This window comes from Oxyura jamaicensis, chromosome 26 (assembly GCF_011077185.1).
Source record: "Oxyura jamaicensis isolate SHBP4307 breed ruddy duck chromosome 26, BPBGC_Ojam_1.0, whole genome shotgun sequence".
Taxonomy (NCBI): domain Eukaryota; kingdom Metazoa; phylum Chordata; class Aves; order Anseriformes; family Anatidae; genus Oxyura; species Oxyura jamaicensis.
In genome coordinates, this window is record NC_048918.1 from 4,707,408 (window position 1) to 4,726,280 (window position 18,873).

Consider the following 18,873-nt stretch of genomic DNA (forward strand, 5'->3'; position numbering starts at 1 on the left):
GGAGCCTGCGGGACAGGCACCTGCTCCTTGCCTGTGCGCTGCATTACACCCCAGCAGCCGTGTGCTTAACCCAAAAGCAGGTGGATTTTCCTTGACGTTAACCTTTAACACCCTGGGGGTGTTTAGGAAGGGTTGGACGTGGTGCTTAGGGACGTGGTTTAGTGGGTGACATCGGTGGTAGGAGGGTGGCTGGACCAGGTGATCTTGGAGGGCTTTTCCAACCTTAACGATTCTGTGATTCTATGATTTTAAGACCTAGCAGTGAGAGTATCAAGAGTGTTATTTATTTTCTGTTGGCATGAAAAGATCTGTTTTCATTTTCACATAATGTTCACATCTGGACACAGCATATGCACAGGACAAACATCAATTTGCAGGGAGTATTTCTAGCCTTGAACCTCAGAATGTAGACAAAGCATATTTCCTGATGAAATCCGTATCACATTAAGACAGACGATGTGGCAGCAACACATTTTTCACTTGCTACCAAAGCATCGAAAAGGAAATCTCTCTGCAAATATTCCTTTCTGCCGTCCTGCGAGGTGCTTACCGGTGTCGGCTGCGAGTGTGGAGCCCTTCTGGGGCTGCACAGCTCGGCTGTGTCTGAGAGAAAGGAAGCCCTTTGCTACCTCCGGGTGCAACCTTCTCGGTCTGCCCCCCGTTAGCATTCCTTGCCACGGCAGCAGCCGTGGCCGCTCACTTTGGCCTTGCTCCCCTGCAGAGAAGTCCTGCGGGCAGCCGCCGGCGCTGCCCAGGGGCAGGACCCTCGCCCTGAAGGACTTTCTGTTTGGTGCCAGAGCGAGCGTGGTCTGCGATGAAGGGTGAGTCCTGGGGGCCTGGTGCTGGGTTGCAGGCTCTGCTCTCGCCTTATGACGTGCCCAGGGCTCAGGCTATGAACCTGTTCGTGTGAGCTGGGTGCTCTTTCTCAATATAAACCTGGTGCAGCGCTGTTCCAAGCAAAGAGCTGAGTGCTTTTCCCTTCAATTCGAGCTTTGTGCCGGGAAGGAATGAGACACAGGTGGAGCACAGGGGTGGGGAGCTGAGTTTATGGCAGCCTTTTCCTTCAGGTGTCATCCAGGGAAAATTCAACTGCCCTAGGCTATTTGTCCCAACAGGACTAGTTGTGGCATCAGTTTGTACCTACAGGCTTCAAAACAGGCTACTTGAAATATTTCAACTTAACATATTTGTGATATATTGAATAAGAAGGGGTTATGTATGAATTTTAAAACTTATTGGATGCTCGGCTAGAAAACTGCAGTGAAGCACGCTTTCCATTAGTCAGTTCTCTGAGTCATTCTTTCTGCCTGCTCCCAATCAGGGCACACACGCACTGTTTGCAGACTTGCAAAATTGAGCTCCCAAACCCCTGACTAGTATTCAGCTAGGGCTGGAAAAGCTAGGGCTTTCCTCTCTAGCAAGAGCTTGCTGGCATCGTCTGGCTCGTTCTGTCCTTTCATGCAGCTGTTTCAATTACAGTAGAGCTTTTTTTCTCCAAATACTCCCTTAGAGTGGACTTCAGGGAAATGACAGCACGTTCCACCCTTCTGTGGTTCAGCTCATCTTTGGAAATACCCATCAGGGTGGAGGGATAATGTTATCCCTTGAAGCAGTATCAGATGTTATCACTGGTATCCAAATGATGAATTACATCCTCCCATTCTGAAAATTCAGAGATCTGGGAAGGGGTCAGTGCTGTCAGGACAAGATGTGTCACCTTCCAGCAAGCAAATCCAGAAGCCACTATAGTGAAATGCAGATTCATATTGCTCCCCACCTGTCCCTGCTGTGCACAGAGGATGTGTTTGAATATTTGCAGAGATGAGCTGAGCAGGTTTTGTCTTTCTGGCAACACTGGCAAACAGCTACAGCCTTATAAGCAACATGCAAGTGAGGAGGGGACACTGCCAGTGGTGAGGATTTCAGCAGATCCAGCTACCCTCGGTAACAACTCTGCCACGAGCAGAGCAGCAGGCAGGGGCTGAGCAGGCTTCAGGCTTCCCTGGTCTAACAAATCTGAGCCCAGTGCATCTGAGTGGGGATCCACGCCTGGCCACAGCCCTGCCTGACCTTCCCTGTGCTTGCTTTGGGACGCTGGCTGCGGCTTCTCCCTTCCTTGCACTGGGAGGAGCGCTCTGCGTTGAGTCAAAGGAGAGAGGCACCGAAAAGCAGATTAACGAGGATCCTAGCAGAGGGCAAGGTGAAGGAGCTCTGCTTTTACCCAGCTCATTTTTGCACATTTGCTTGCTTTAAAGCTGCCTTTTCTCCGCTCCTGATCACACTGGTACTGAGGGGAAAATGTTCGCAGTTTCTGGGCAGTTACACAAATTTCTCTCTTGTATTTTCACTCAGGTACAAACTAAATGGGAGGAATTTCATCCAGTGTTGGCTGAAAGGAGATGATGTTGAGTGGAGTAAACTTCCAACCTGTGAATGTAAGACTGATGCAATATTCCTCTTCAGCAGATCCTGCATGCTGAGGTCTAGTACAAGCCTACCTTCACGGAGGGTTTGTTTGTCTTTATGTTATGTGGCAGATCTGTCACCATCACTGCAGCTGAGAAATATCCATTTTGCTGCTGACACTGCATTTCAGCAGTTTTGTTCCCACAAAATCAAAATATTTTCTCATGAGCTACGATTAGCAGTGAGGGTGATAGGATGAGATTTCTAGGGCTCTAGCCCACGGCAAGCTGCCTGTTTATTTTTGTGACACGGGGAGAGAGAAGGAACTGGCAGGAGAAACCCATTAGAAACAAAAGAGATGATCAGAACAGAGGGTAGTGCTAGTCACCCATCTTCACTTGTCCAAAAGGTTTATTCTCTTCAAAAATCTTAGGTGAACTCTTAAGAAACATTTTGCATTTTCATTGCTTTTAGCAACACTCATGTCGACCTTCTTTCATGCAGTAATTACCTGCTCTTCACCTCCTCCAATTAGCAATGGGAAGCACGATGGTGAAGGTGTAGAAAAATTTCCTTACAACTCAACAGTGACTTACAGCTGTGACTCTGGCTTCCAACTCATTGGAAAAGCGAGCATCCACTGTACAAGTACAGACAAAACAAACGGGGTCTGGAGTGGAGCAGCGCCTAAATGTAAAGGTGACTTTCCCTGGAGTTTAGGACTTGTAACATGAGTTCAGTATTTAGTATGCACCAGCTAAACATACTGTGATTGCTTAGTATAAGATGTGTCAACTGGGAGTCATATTGCAATTTGAAAAAGAAAAAATGCAGTGCTGCTAAGTGAGTAGGGAGTGAACTGCCTGAAATGGAGAACTTTTACCAACACTTGTTCTTTTTACTACAGAGAAAAGCACATTTGTCAAACTTGGAGCAAAAGAAGTGGAAAGGAGCACTCCTCCCCAAAGTGAGTTGAAATGACTCTGCATTGAATTAAGCCCCACATTTCCAGACTTAACTTGCCCCTTTATGACATTTATATGAAAAAGGCATTCAAGGAGTTTCATACTGTGATCTTCATTCTTTTCAGATTCCCAGGGAAATGGCATCCAAACAGATAAAAGGGTTTTCACAAAGGAAATGAAAATCAGCCTTTATAAGGAGTCACTCCAAAGCAGCAACTCCTTCTCCCATTCTTCTTCCTTCTCCAGGCCACGAGGTGAGTCCAGCTCATCTCCTGAGACTCATCAGGAGTTCGGGGAGCTCATTCACAGGGCTCAGGGTTTATTTCCAGTCCTGCATCTGGAGCTTTCACTCTTTCCCATGTTTCTCTTCTGTGGTAGGGAGCTGTGCTACCTCAGCGTTCAGATTTGTTGTGCCTTTTTACAAAACCCAAAGCTACTACTCTCCTGGAACCAGCCGAGGACCTCTGTGTCCTCCAAAGTACATGGGGATCTCTGGCATTCTCCCCCAAGCTGGCTGCTTTGAAAGCATAAAGTGGGCTAAGGTTGCAGCACTTTGTGGAAGTGAGTGTTTTATTTGTCTTCTTGGCATCTTCTCTAGGTTTTCTTTGGGTAATTTGTATTTTTTACTGGTTGGGCATCTGGTTCAAAGTTCAGTCTGACTGCACTGACCGTGTCTTAAAGAAGCTTTGTTTTGTTTGCGATGCATTCTCATGTGTCAGTTGCTTCCTTGCCCTGCTGTTGTTAGAGATTTTGCTTGACCCATTTTTTGTCGTATGGAAAACCAGCAGTGCTATACCGTGTAGCTTTAGGAGCGCTGGGTTTTCTGTCCCCGTCAGGGCCGCGTGAGGCAGCCAGCTAACGCTTACCTTGTTCCACGCCAGCACGGTCGTGGGCAGCCAGGAGAACCCGGACGTGGCAGAAGTGCTGCTACCACAGATTTCCCATTCGTTGCAAAGGAGTGTTTTACCTGTAAAACGGGTGAGTGTCGGCTGTGTTGGAAGCAGTGTCAGGGTGGGAGCGTGAGCATAGAATTGGGAATGACACAGACATACTGCCCGCTGGAGGGTTTCCTGCACAGCCACAGATGCGATGAGAAGCCTTTCTCGGGTGTGAACTTGGACCGTCCTCGAGCCATGTCTCTGGGGTCACAAAGGGAAAATTTGTCCCCCACTGTGGGGATTTTGTGCATGGCCCCGTGCACGCTGGGGCTGCTACAGGAACGTGGCAAGGTGGTCAGAGAAGCCTGGGTGTGGAAATGCCCCTGTGCACAGCATGGCCAGGAGGGATCTGCCCCTTGCTGTGTCACTTCCCAAAGGAGTTTGTTTTTTTCCACACAGTGCTGCTCCATCCTGTTAGTATCACCAGGCTGGTGGCTAGCTTTGACCAAAAACTCGGTGTATTTGCCTACACTGCTAAACAGGAAGCCAGAGAAGCCAACCTACCGGGCTAACGTGGGGAACTGGGCTGCATGGCTGGGCGCTCGCAGATGCATGTGCAGGAATGAAATTGCAGTGGTATCAGTGCATGGACAGGGCTCCAAAGAAGGGCTTCAGAGCCCTTAACAGAGAAGAAGTCTGGGGACACTGGGCCTTTGGTAGTAACAAGCAAAGGCTGAAAGCGTCCTAAATAATGCAACAAGGAAGGAAAGGGGCAAACTTTGTCCTGTTTATTTCCTAAAAATGTCTGCATTGCTCTATCATATGCCTTCAGAGTGAAGACAGATCTAAAAACCTCTTCCTGTTGGTTTTGCTTTTTCTACTCTTTTGTTGTTCTTGGCACTTCTACAGGAGATTGTGTAAAAGCAGCAGCTTGACATACGCTCTAAAACTGGCTGCAATGTGGGAAACACTGCTTTGCATTGTGCTTCAGGAACTCGGCCTCCCGCCCCAAAACAGGAGCCCTATGGAGTCAGCCTGTCGGTGCCAGCAGGCAGGAGAAAGTGGTGAGACAGGGAAAGTGGCACACAGCCTGCAAACAGCTTCTGAGGTTCGAGGGAGGGAATGGCTTGGGCCTGTCTGAAGGTGGCTTCGGTGTTCTTTAAAGTTCTGGGCAGGAGTCACCAGGCAGAAAGCTTAATAGCTTAACTCTCCTTGCACCTCCAGCCAGGTCAGCCTTCATGTGAGCGTTTCCTTCCCTCAGGCTGCGCACATGGCCCATGGGAAGCACGATGGCAAGAGCACAGAAAGATTGCCCTGCAGCTTTGGAGCACTTTGCGGGATGTGGCTTCTCTCCTTCGGTGACACCATGACAAAGGGACACCCAGGGAAGAAATCCCCTGCCAGGAAGCGTTTGCACCTTATCTGCATGGCTGCACAGACAACTTTCTCATGCTGCTCTTCCTGATGCCTAGCTGCAGACATAAACCGCAGGCAGTTCAGTGGGATCCCACTGTCTAAATACATTGGTTTTGTTTTGAAAGAAAATACCCCTGCTAAGTGCAAGCCATGCAAACCCATCACCATGTTCTCAGAGTGCCTGCTGCAGTGGTTGTACTCATTAGGACTCTAACTTTGGTTTAAAACAAAGGCTAAGCTATTTCAGACGTCCTCGGTACGCATACAAAATGTGTTTTGCTAAATTGTGATAAGTTTTAACATTCCAAGAAACTGAACGAAAATTGCTTGTACAAGAGTTGGTCAATACCTATAGCTGCTTTTCCCATCGGAGTTTTTCTCTTTCACTAGTTTCCTTCTAATAGCATGAATCCAGTTAGGAATCCCTACTGATCTCACCGGCCTTTGCTCAGGCTCGGGGCGAGGCTGTGTTATTTTCCAAAACCCTTCAACCTTTCTGCAGAATTTTGCTCGCAGTTCCGCAGTGTCACAGTCGGTTACAGTAGGAGTTTCCACAACCGCATATTTCCTTTCTCACTAGCAGCACAGCCCTGCTGCCAGAGCAATCACCGTAAACACAGAAACACCCAATTAGGTTGTAAAGGAGACACAAACATCTCTGCTGGGCTGAGTTGCTGCCTTAACTCCCAGGATTTTGGGGCTGTAGCAGTGGTTGTCCTGCAGATACACCCCTGCTAGCTGTCAGTGGGGTTCTGCCGAAACCGAAATCCTGACCTCCTTGTTCTGCAAAGCTGTGTGCTCGTTTCTGTCAGGAAATCTTGACGCATTAAACTGAACGTTGATCTTTAGATCTTCAGTACTGTTAGCACTTTCTTTAGCAAAAGCCTTTTTGTCTCAAACATAAATATTGGTTCTTTGCTGATGGTATTTCTCTTAGGACTGCGTGTAAGGCAACAGCCACAAAGGGTGTGCAGCTCAGCACTGCTGCAGGCTCAGCAGGTTGGCTGTGTAGGGACACATACAGCTGTTAAATGTGCTCTCAAGTGTTGTCATACTGCAACAGAGACACCAGAATTGTCAGTTTTATGTTGTTAGTTGACTACATAGACTTCGGTCTATGTAGTACATTAATTGCCTTATATTTAGGTGGCTTGCTGGGTTTTTATTTACCTTTAATAATAAATGGCAATTGTTTCCAAAGGATCACCTGTGAATTCAACTGCCTCCTGCTCCTTTTCTGCATCCTATCCTCTGTTTAGGAAGGTATCAGCTTTTAGGGGTATCAACAATGTGACTTTATTCAGGTTTGCTGTTAAATCGGTTCCGTATAAGCACTCTTCCATATTTATTTTCTAAATGACCACTATGCGAGTTTAGTTTAAAAAAAAAAAAAAAGAAGAAGAAGAAAAAGAAGAAGAAATAAAACACTCCCTGCAGTGGCATTTGGGAATATGAGCACTTCCAGTAGGTGGTTGAAAAAGAAAGGGGAGCAGTCTGGAGGGATGTGTACCTGTCTGAACCCCACCTGCCAGCCCCAGACCTGAGCCCTGTGGGGCTCCAGAGAACTGTGGCGAGGGGCCTGGCTGCCCTGGCCCTGGGGGAGCAGGGGCAGAAGGGATGCCGATGTGGGAGACCAGGAGTGGTGCTTGCAGTCCCACGTGTGCTTTAGCTGGCTGGTTCTGCTGGAAGCCTCATGTTGTTCCAGCCAGAGCCTGGTCGTGCTTCAGCCTCTGGCAGCATTGATGCATGGCGCGGCAGCAGCCGTGCTCACCATTGTGTGCTTTCACTTCGGCCTTTGCCATCTGCTTGACCCGATTTCTGTCCTACGGGGAGGGGATGTCAGAGCGAGATAAAGCAAGCTGGCTGCAGCTGAGCAGAGGCCGTTCTGCTATCACAGGGCTCAGCTGCCATCTGTGTGAGCAGCCAGGGCAGCTCCTGCATGGGAGATCCCGATGCTCGGCCGGGCGCTGAGGCTGCACGAGGCAGAGCTGCAGAGGGACAGGGCTGGTGTGAGCCTGGTCTCAGCAGGGACAGGCTCCTCCTGCTTCTGATGGATGCGGGCATGGCCTCAGGTAGGAACACAGCTGGCTCAAGGGGTTGATCTGAACTCTGTGAGCAAGGGGCATTTTTCTGAGTTAAAACTGCGGTGGTTTGCGCTTCTGATGCGTGCGTGAGCCAGGCTGCTCCCCGGGGAGTCTGTCTGAGATAGCAACTCTTTGCCAAATACTTCTTAACACTTTATCTTGCACTGAGGTCACTGCTGTAATCTGTTACGAGAGAATTCCCAGCATTTAAAGCATTTTTTCCTGTTGGCAACACCCTTTTTACATTTTACACCCACCGTTCCTATTCACACCGCAGGTGACCAGTGGCCAAGTCATCTCCATATACCGTCAACACACTCACAAGCACGTATTGCAAAGGCACTTGCAATCCGTCTGCTTGACTCCTCCCTTAAGAAAATACCTCTTGTCCTCATCGCAAATGCCTTTGATGGAGCTTAAATTGTATTGATAAGAGCAATAAAGTGAAAAATAAAGAACAGATAATGGAAGATAACCGAGGTGCTCAGTGGAAACATCATTGTTTCCTAGATGAGGAGGACAGAGGGAGGCAGGAAGGTGCTGGCTGCCCTGCCCTGGGCTGGGTGACACCGGCCCCTCACTGGCAGCGCTGCCAGCAGCTGGGGACAGGCAGCAAAGAGCTCCTTGCACATTGCCATCCGTTTTTCCCCCAAGCCCTGCAGGCAGGGCCTGGGCAGGAATCCCAAAGCAGCTCCACTTTCACACCCCCACACTGAGCCGGGGCAAACAGCTCCCATCCCTGGCAGTCCCTCTCGTGAACAGGCTTGTGTTTAACTGGGAGAGTTACAGTGGGAACACTGGTATCCCCGCTGCATTGTTTTTTTTCATAGGCATTAATTGAAGCGGCCCAATTAGTGACTTCCAGTGTGGGTGACTTACAGCCCTCTGCTCCCCCGTGCACCCCTCGGGCTGGAAGAAAGCCCCCTCTTCTTGCATGGGCGTCTTTGTGGAGATCTCTCCCCAGGGAAAGGCGGGTGCCCTTCTGAAGGGGGTGCGGGGATGCTGGCAGGGGCAGTTGCCACCACCACAGTTCTCCTTGCTCCCAGCAGCAGCCTTGGGCTGGGGGCTGCTGGCGAGGGCTGGGGGCACTCACTGAGGGTAGGGACATCTGATCCTGCCCTGTCCCTCCTGGCTCCGGAGCACGCTGCAGGCTCTCAGCCGACAAAGCCCGCAGGCTGCACTTTTGGTTGGTTTTGTTTTGTGTGTGTGTGTTATTTTTTCTCCCCGTTGGGGAGGTGATAGCTGCGGAAAGAGGTGTGCCCTTACTGGACGGTGCACAGGGGCTGAGGCGGGGGCTTCTGGTGCCGAGGGAGCCTCGGGGCGGGGGGGGGGGGGACACACACCTCATTTGGCTTCCAGGCGAGCAAACCCCACCCCGACGTCCCCCTTCCCCCCCCCTCCCCAGCCTGCCCACGCGTGGCCGTGGGCAAGCGCTGCCCGCCCCGGGGCGGTCCCGGACCCCGTCGGCAGAGGCGAGGAGCCCCCGGCAGCACCTCGGGGCCGGGAGGGGCCGGAGCCGGGCGGCCCTCAGCAGCGATGGGCTCCCGGCGGTGCCGCTCGCTGCTGGTGGTGCTGGTGCTGCTGGTGCTGCTGGTGCCTGCGGCCCGCGGTGAGCTCCGGCTTGGGGAGGGCAAGGGGGTCTGCGGGGGGCATGCCGGGGGTGGCTGGGTGTCTGTCAGTACCTGTGTTTGTGTGTCTGGGTGTCTGTCTGTGTGTACCAGTGTGTCTGTATGTCTGTGTGTCTGTGTGTCCGTACCCATGGCTGTCTGCCTGTACACGTGTCTGTCCGTACCTGTCTGTCTGTCCGTAGCCGTGTCTGTGTGTCTGCCCGTGTCCCTGTGCCTGTACCTGTCTGTGCGTCTGTACCTGTAGCTGTGTGTCTGTCCGTTGTGTTTGCCTTTGTGCTGTGCCCTGCCAGGCTGCTAACGAAGGCAGCAGGACCCACCTGAATCACTTTGTTTTGTTGCAGGGGACTGCGGGCCGTTGCCCCAGCTACCCGGGGCAGAACCTCCAGAGGACTCCAAAGATCAGCAAAGCTTCCCCGTCGGCTCCCAAATAACATACCAGTGCGTTCAAGGCTTTGCTAAGCTCCCCTTGAAGTCAGACACAATACAGTGCCTGGAGAACTCCCTCTGGTCCATCCTCCCGGAGTTTTGCAATCGTAAGTAGTGCACTTTCTCTGAAGTTGCTCGGAGATGCGGGCTGCTTGCGAAAGCATTTGCTGCTTTAGCAATTGCTGTTCGGGGGGTTTCCTCATCAGGGGTGAGGCATGAGCAAGTTGTTTGTCAGAGAACCTTTCACTGTCCCTTCTTCCTGATGTGGCTGAGTCCCTTGGAGCCGCGTGCTGGTGCCTGTGTGTTAATAAAACCCGATACATTCCTTGGGGAAGCGCAGCAGCGAGGCAAAGAACGACAGCGGAGAGGCACTGGCACAGGTGGGGGCTGAATTTGAAGGACCCAGGAGTTAGCTATGTGGGAAGGTTTCGCTCGGGAGATTTGCAGACCTCTGTGGAGATAACGGGCTGCACCTCCCACATCACACACTTGGGCTGTGGAAGTGGCCATGCAGTCAGCACTCACCTCGGGAGCAGTTCTAGGAGGGCAGAGTTTAACATCAGAAATCTTTTCTATTAAAAGTATAGAAATTATCAATCATCTTACTAAAAATATTTATAGTATTAGTATTGTGAGGGAGGCTTGTCTATTACGACTTGTATTATGGTTATACATAGCTGAGTGCAAAATACTGTCATTTTTGCTGTGGAACTGTACATTTTGATTGTCCTTGTTATCACCAGGTAGCTGTTCCAGCCCGCCTCGTGTGGGTTTCGCAAGAGTATCAGAGGAAGACGAATTCAAGAATTTTTATGCTGTTGGTATCACGGTGAACTACGTTTGTAACCGAGGCTATGAGAATAGCACCAACGAGCTTCCTACCAGCACTTGTCGTGAAAATTTAATGTGGTCAGAGGTTCCCGAGTTATGTATAAGTGAGTGTCCTTGCATTGGTTCATTTTTCTCCAGCATCCTACATCCTCAGCACTGTGTTTGGAGTTCCACCTCAGATTTATATTCTAGAATGGCTTTTTTTTAAAAAAAAGATGTTTAGCATGAAATACCATCAGATGATGGGTTTGACATTGCCGTACTGTTGTGAAAAGCATGTCAGTGGTTGGCTTGTTTTCCTGTCCTTGTAGCATCCTAAGGATAATCTTCTTTTTTAGAGAGATCTTGTGGTACTCCAGAAGATCCAGAACATGGTACAGTTGTTACAACAGATCACCTGTTCGGCACGAAGGCAGATGTTATTTGTGATGATGGGTGAGTGGAAGCAGGCTGCCGTGCTGCCTGGCCAGGGCGCCGGCGTGCAGCACAGGACATGGGGCTCTGCCTGTTGAGTCCATGGCACCCCTCTGGAGTGACAAGTTCTTGGCTGGTGACAGCGGACTGAGCTGGGGATGTGCCTTTTGCACCTTAGGTACATGCTGACGGGGCCAACTTTCATCCGGTGTTACCTAAAGGGAGATGGAGTTGCCTGGACTCAGCTTCCAACTTGTCAGCTTATCCAGGGTAAGTGAGCTTATCCAGAGCTTGACTGGAAACACTGAATAGTCCTGTTAAAAACCACTGAACGCTGGGCTGATTGTAGCGAATCAAGTCAGGTGAATACATGTGGAAAGTAGACACCTGGAGTAAAAACATAGGGCATACCTAGCAGCATTGGTGGTGCCTCCTGCAGGACACTTCCCAAGCGCAGGGCTGGAGGCTGCTGGAGGATGCTCCTCCTGCTCTGCAGCGGTTCTCCTGGCTCTGCAGTTAGTCCAAATTCCCATCTCTCAGACCAGGGAGACCACAGTCTGGACAGGAACTCCCTTAGGGTTTGCTTCCAGCAGAGCAACATGTGCGTAGAGCATTGTGAGGTGCCGAGCTCCACTGAAGAGCAACGTGAGTGCAGTCGTGCAGGGTTTTGTATTTTTCCCTTCATGAGAAACAGAACTGCAATACACAGTGTTTGTAGTGTATCAGTAACTGAAAAACTAGTGGATGGATGGATTTGTTTTTAATGTTAAATGGGCAATAAAACCGAGAGGAATGGGGACTCCCCTCTGTCCGTGACTTCCAGCATCACCGAGAGGATCCTGCTTGTCTCTTGTGCAGCTCTCGCTGCTGGAGCCACTGGCATGCAGATCAGAGGCCACCTGCCCATGCTACATTTACACCTCGCTGAAGTATTACATACATTTTGTATATATGGAATATTATGTAAAATACAATTGTGACTGTTTCTCCTTTAGTTTCATCCTCTACTGTTGGCACTCCAGCAGTGACAGACGCCACCAAGCCGTTGGAAAAGACACCAGAGTATCACTACATCCTACGTAAGAGCTCGGGAAAGGCTTTCTGCCTTGCAGCCCCTGTAGTTGCTCGAATCGCACCCATGTTGGGCAGCCCTGACTCCAAGCACTGTTGGTTTTCTGCTCTCATTGTGTCTTCCTCAATGCTTTTGGTGGGCCCATCTTCCAGTTTCTGAGGGGTTTGCACAGGTTAGCTTGCTGGCCTGATCTCCTTTTCTCTTTTTTGGTTTTGATTCCTTCTTCTTTCTCAGTTTTGATGCTTGAATCTCCCTCTGTGCATCTGAGCATCTCAGCAGAAACCGCTGGCATGACCTTGGCTGTGTTTGGATGTTGCTGGGGGGAACAGCTTGGAGTAACAGACCTCAGCTCTGTTAGTGGGGAAAGATGGGGTGAGGGGCTCAAGAAGAGCATCATAACATGTTTAGTAATCGATGACGATTGTTTTAGTGTTTTGTCTTCTCAGCAGTGTTATGGTTAGCTGGATTTGAATAACACTTGTGCAAGCATAGGTTAACGAGTTTTCCTCTTTGTTTATCAGCATCATTGGTTTCAATTTTTTTAATACCAGTTTCATTATTTTCTTCTCTAGCACTTATCATCATCCCTTGCATCATTGGTGAGTAATTTACAACTGAAAATATACTTCCCTAACGCAAAGCTGTTATTTACTGCTAAACAACTGGAGGCGGTGTTGTTGGCCTCTTCATTTTAAAGCTCCTCGTGCTGAGTGTCTCCAGACAGGATTCCTGGGTTCCTCTGCTGTTGGATAATGCAGCAGCACCACAAACATTATGGATGAATTGTCTTTGTCTTGGTAGAATACATTATGTTAATTGAGGATGAAATGAAAGAAGCCAAAGAGGCCAATGTAAGAAGCCAACCAAAAAATGTACATCCTGGCACTCCTTAATTGATGGTTTAAAAGGCTTTGGCAGACTTTGAAAGATAAGAGATTAATGAAACTTGGGACATCCATGCTGCCAAAGAGATTGAGTACTAAAAATGGTATGTCTAAAATACAAAATAAACAGCAGGCTGTCTATAAAAGTACCAAATACACGAGGATCATACTTTTGAGGCAGGTCAGCATGGTGCTACACTTGGTGGTTTCTGGGCTCGTTTTTCAGAGATACATGAGGGTTTTTGCATTGTTCTGGCTGAGAAGGAACCTCTAGGTGGGGACAGGCTGCCATAGAGCAGTGAATTTTGCTGCCAGTCTCCTACCAAACTGCTGTATTTCACTTACATTACACACCAAATTTGCTGTTCATTTTTTCTTTTTGCCTGTTTGTTTGCTTTCTTCCCAAGGAGTTGCTTTGATTATAATCTGGAGCATCAAGAAGTGTGGTGTAAAGCAAAAAGGGTAAGTGAGCTGAGCTGCTGCTCAGCATTCCTCGGCCATTGTCAGCTTCTTTCTAACTGGGTGTTTCCTTTTAATCTCTGAGCAATGGTAATAACATTTGGTGTGTATTTGTGTGGCTTAGTACTATCTTTCCATGTTGTTAAATTGTGCTTATTCCATAGATTTTCTCCTTTCTTTTCCATGTCTTCAGGACATATAAGCCAAATCCTACAAATGCGGGAGATGAAGAACAGGGACCATCCTGCCAGGAGCGTAAAACTGGTCCGTGAGAAGGGACAGTTCCTGCTAGCTCCTGACACCGTCAGTGATGAAGTTTTGAGTGCAGTAAGGCAATACAAAATCAAGTTTCCTACTTCGTAATCAAGAATTTCTTTGTGAAGAAGCAGGAGAGTGAAATCTACTTTGAATTCAGCTCATTTTAGTGCCTACATATTTCTTATTTTTTTTAGTACTGAAAAGTGAGGCTTTTAACATTCAATAAACGTTTCTTTCCACTAGGAAAATGATTCTATAGAAAACGCCCTGTTTGCACATCCTCCGAAGATCCACTTCTATTTTTTTAAACTACTTTTTTTGCAAAGGTTCATTTCCTAGCATGCAGACAAGAGTTTGAAAACTACAGTATTTATAGCAAAACCGTTTTGTAAATAAAAGGCACGCGGGATAAGCGGGACTGGCGTGCTCGGTTGCTGCCTCGGTCGTTGTTCCTGATCAAACCTTCTCGCAGAGCGCTGGAAATGGCGCCGCAATCTCCTTATCTGCCCGGGGGTGAGGGCTGGGCTGGGGCGATGGATTGCGGGGGGGGATTGCGGGGGTGATTGCGGGGACGATGGCTGGGCTGTGACCGGAGCAGGCGTGCGGCGCTTCCCAGGAACTGCGGCGGGGAGGCGGCTGTGTGGGTAGGGAGGCCGTGCCCAGTGCCCTCCTGTGCTCGTTTTTATTTTCCATCGACGCGGGGACACATTTATCGCGGGTACCGCAGGAGACGCCCCCGGGGCGGGCGGAGCCGCTCGAGGCGGGGGGGGGGTCGGGCGCGGGGCGGGGTCTCCCGCAGCCGCCCCCGCACGCCCCCTTCTTGTTCACCCACGGAAGGAGGGCGAAGGCTCTGTGGGCGGCGGGGCAGGGCTCAGCCGAGCCCTTTATTTTCCTACGCAAGCAAAAAAATCACCAGAGGCCGGCCCCGTGCCCGCCCGCCCCGGAAAAGGCCGTGCCGGCGGGGTGCGCTGCGCATCGCTCCGACGGCACTGGGATGGGAACGGGCACCGGGATGGGAACAGGCACCGACACCGGCATGGGGCTGCTGTGGCTCTGCGCCGTGCTGCTGACGCTGCCCGGAGCCTGGGGTGAGCGGGGCTGGGGCTGCCGGGGGTCTGGGGCTGGATGTGGGGGGCTGCAGGTGGGGGGCTGCAGGTGGGGGCTGTCCTCGGCTGACCCCCGCTACCTCCCCGTCCCTCCCCAGGTGACTGCCAGGACCCGCCGAGGTTCTCCTTCGCCGAGCCCAGCGGCCCCACCAACAAGTCGTACCCCGTCGGGTCCTGGGTGCGCTACAGGTGCCGCCCTGGGTACGTGGGGGTCGGTGGCAAGTCCTCTCTGGTCACCTGCCTCCCCAACTCCACCTGGGCGTCGGACCCTGACTTCTGCATCGGTGAGTGCCCCCCGGCTGGCTGCCATGGGCTATACGGGGGTCATGGTGGGGGGGGGAGTTGTGGACCATTGACCCCGCTCAGGGCTCAGTGCAGGTTTGGGGCTGCGCCCTTGGGGTGCCCTGTTTGGAGGTGCTGACAGCAAGCACCTTCCCAGGGTGTCTACGTGAGGTTACCCTTTGAGCTGAGGCACCGTAATCTCTTGGGGATGATCTCTGTCCTGCCTTATTGCTTTACCATCTGGTGATACAGCACGTCTGCTGAGGCAGGTTTCCACAAAACCAAGGTACAGAGTGGGCAGCAGGATTGCTCATCCCTTGTCACAGTGATAACACGCTCGTGCTCCCCACCCCTTCTCTTCTCTGTTGTTTTCCTCCCCAAAACTTCATGTCTTTCTTGGTTTCCTGCCTCATTAAGAGTTCTTTCATTTGTCCTGAGCCGAGTTTAACCTTCAGTTCCTCCGAAGTTAATGTGTAATTTGTGTCTTTTCTGAAAGTGCTGCGACTTGCTCTCAGTGAAGCGCAGGTGCCAGTGAAAGAGTCACCTGGTCCGTGACGGTTCTGAGCAGCACTGTCACCTGTGTTTTGTTATAATGCAATAAAATACAGCTAATGCTGAGTGCTTGCCTCCCCCCCCCCCAGGAAGGTTGTGCCGTGAACCAGACATAGAAAATGGCAAATTTCACTACTCAACCGACCTGCGATTCGGGGCGACGATAAATTTCACCTGTAATTTTGGGTAAGCGTTTGCATGGGCTGCTGCTGAGTCGAGGGAGCTGAGGCTGGGAGACCCTGGGGACTCTTTTAATGCCTGGGGGCCGTTTCCTTGGCAAGCATGGGCCAGGTGGGAGGTGTTCAGAGCAGGCAGCCCTGGGGATCAGGTTCCCTCCTGTTCTTATTATCAGAACAGGTTATTTTTTGGATGTTCTTTGCAAACTGCTTGAAACTTTGCTTTGAAAATAAATGTTCATTCCTTGTCACTCCTTATTAATGATTATCAATGTTTTGGGTGTTTCCTGTACATTGGTTAATGCTTGGTGTGCTTTCCATCTGAGGCCCTGTGGGTGCCCTGCAGGGATGTTTTCTGTTGTGCAAAAGAAGGGGGGAGGGGGAAACAGGTCCTGTGGCCTGGGTCTAAGGTGAGAGGGCTCTGGTGTCCTGGTGATACAGGGACAGGAAAGAGCAGCCTGGGGTATGTCAGTGACACCCAGCCCCTACCCTATGGGTCTGCTACATAGCAGGGGACTGGACAGCCTCAGGATACTAGCCCACCTGCTACAGATATCAAGTATCCTTAAACTGCATCAAATAATGCATTTCTTCAGGTACTGAGAAAGTTGTATTTCACAGGATGGATGGCTCTTTTTCCCCTAGGTTTCATCATCTCCAGAGAATGCTACAAGAAACTGTACGGTTTTCTGGCTTTCATTTTTTTTCAGTTTTTAAGAGATTCAATTTTTTCTTTTCTTAGGTACCGATTAGTTGGGGAGCCATCAGCGAAGTGCATAGTTAGTAACAATGATGTTACTTGGGATAACGTTCCATTCTGTGAGAGTAAGTACATCTTAAATGTTCTGTGTACATCTTTCTTGAAGCTAATGCATATCCATCATAGTCCTGGGAGCAGCAGGTGGGTTTTGTCTTTCTGGCACCTGATGCAAATGACATTAGTCTTTAAAGAGATTACCTTTTACCTCCCCCAGACAAGCGCTCCCAGCGAAAGTGGGAATGAAAATTAAATACTAAGGAGGATCTGTGGATGTTGGCAGCAGCTCGCGAGTCAGATCTGCAGGGCAAGCAGCTTCGGGGGCTGTTCTTCCTGGCTTTTGGCCAGGCTGGTGTGGGCCCCATGTTGCTTGTGTTGCACTTCCCATCAGTCGGGCCCTGCCGAACTGCTGATCGAGAGCTGTGCTTGCAGGGACGGGGATGGCTTTAGATGTGACAACGTCCAAAATACGTGTTTTCAGAGGGGAAAATAATTCTAAGATTTTTCTTCATTTGGACATTGTTTGTACCCAGTAGACAACTGGCCGTCAGCTGCAGATAGCTTGGATGGTCTGTGTCTGTCAGAAGTGTTCTGGCCTCCCCAGCCTCCTCCTCAGCAAGAGCAGGAACTGGTATCACCAGTTGGTGAAGTTGCCAGGCTACTTGGCAAGACAGCGTGTGGGGCATCCAGAAGGACTTGTCTTTAATGTTTCCTCTTGGACAATGGCTGCTGTTCTGCCATTTTAACACCCATTTAAAAAAAAGTTCAGAGACTGAAGGAGCATTAGCATTCAATACTATAGGTTAAGATGATTGATTTAGGGCTACTTACCTGATTTTTGGCTTTTCTTAGTAGATTTTTCTTTCTGTTTAAGTAGGTAGATGTCAGTTTCATATTTGATGGAAATGTTCTTGTACTTTTTGCCATTGCTTTCCCATGCAGTTGTTCCCTGTGAACCACCTCCTGTAATCGCAAACGGGCAGTTCAGCGGTGTGCAAACAGAATACACCTTTGGCTTAGCTGTAACTTACACGTGCAATGAAGGTTTTTCTCTCATTGGAAGCTCCACGATTTATTGTACGGTGGATGCTGAGTCCAATGGAATATGGAGCGATCCAGCCCCTGAATGCAAAGGTAGATGTTTTCTTTCTCTCCTTATTCTTTTTGCTTTGTTTCTTACCCCTCTCCCATGTGAATTATTTCTGGTAAGCTGCCAAATATGAGAAAGCTGATTTGAGTATAAAATGATTCCCAGACTTAATGCAGTGGTTCTGAAGTCATAGTCAGAAGCAGGGCTTGGTTTAATGGATTCTTCAGCACATAGAAAGCCACTGTAATAACCTAGGTTGAACGAGAATAAGCAACACTGCCTCGTTCCACCAAACATAAAGCTAAAAATATAAAGTGGGAAACTACAGCTTATGTGAAAGGGCCAAGATGCTGTGCCTGTATTCTTCCTGGCAGCAGTAACCAGACTTGTTTTCCTTTTGGTCTTCCACAAAGTGTAAATGAACATGACTCATTTGTTTGAGATTCTCAGAAGTCCTTGAGAAGCAGTCCTCTCCCTGCACTCCCTGCTTGTGCCCAGGGCTTTCTGCAAATGAAGCTCTGTGTGCAGTTTCTTAATGGTGTCTCTGCTCACGGAGTACCTGTGGCATGCTGGGGACCTGCCTCTTGTAGAGCAGAAGGATGGCAGTTGTCACCAGAGGCATTACACGAGAAACTTCTGTAGACACCCTAGGGCTTTTTTTTTTTTTTTTCCTTATAACAAGTGGTCTTACTGATTCGTCTTCACTTCCAGTGGTGAGATGTGAAAATCCAATAGTCGAAAATGGGAAGAAATTAACTGGCTTTGTTGAGCAGTACACATACGGAGATATGGTGACCTTTGAATGTCTTCCTGGCTATTTTTTAAATGGTTCTCATACGGTTAAATGTGATGCAGACAATGCCTGGAATCCACCTCTGCCAAAGTGTGAGCGACGTGAGTACAAACAAACGTAATTTTGAAGCAATTTCACTGAATGATGCATTTGTGAACTACAAATGAAGTGCATTGAAAAGAGAGATGAAGCTGCCTTCTGCACCTGATGGGCTTGCTTCCTTCATGCCTGGTGGGGATGTTTAGCTTCAGAGCTCCACTGTGGCTGGTGCTGCAGGTAGGGTGGGTGGCCACTGAAGCAGCATTGGAGAGGCAGAGACGCTCTCCCATCTCCACCTTGTCTATGGCTAAGCAAACTGTGATATATAAGCGGGTTGAATGCAAACTGTGTCCCAGA

The 18,873-nt window shown here is 49.6% G+C and overlaps 1 protein-coding gene across 1 annotated transcript in view; it reads left to right on the forward strand.

Annotated features, from left to right (window-relative positions):
• The window catches only part of LOC118178669, a 63,012-nt gene that overhangs the window by 16,817 nt on the left and 27,322 nt on the right, over positions 1-18,873 (forward strand). Inside the window, exons 26-42 of the mRNA XM_035347391.1 lie at positions 722-821; positions 2,353-2,435; positions 2,911-3,105; positions 3,314-3,373; positions 3,497-3,625; positions 9,719-9,913; positions 10,550-10,742; positions 10,977-11,069; positions 11,227-11,318; positions 12,044-12,127; positions 13,657-13,790; positions 14,338-14,809; positions 14,926-15,111; positions 15,751-15,847; positions 16,580-16,662; positions 17,537-17,728; positions 18,396-18,578. Of these exons, the coding sequence (XP_035203282.1) occupies positions 722-821; positions 2,353-2,435; positions 2,911-3,105; positions 3,314-3,373; positions 3,497-3,625; positions 9,719-9,913; positions 10,550-10,742; positions 10,977-11,069; positions 11,227-11,318; positions 12,044-12,127; positions 13,657-13,790; positions 14,338-14,809; positions 14,926-15,111; positions 15,751-15,847; positions 16,580-16,662; positions 17,537-17,728; positions 18,396-18,578 (2,571 nt within the window). The remainder of the gene's footprint in view (positions 1-721; positions 822-2,352; positions 2,436-2,910; positions 3,106-3,313; positions 3,374-3,496; positions 3,626-9,718; positions 9,914-10,549; positions 10,743-10,976; positions 11,070-11,226; positions 11,319-12,043; positions 12,128-13,656; positions 13,791-14,337; positions 14,810-14,925; positions 15,112-15,750; positions 15,848-16,579; positions 16,663-17,536; positions 17,729-18,395; positions 18,579-18,873) is intronic.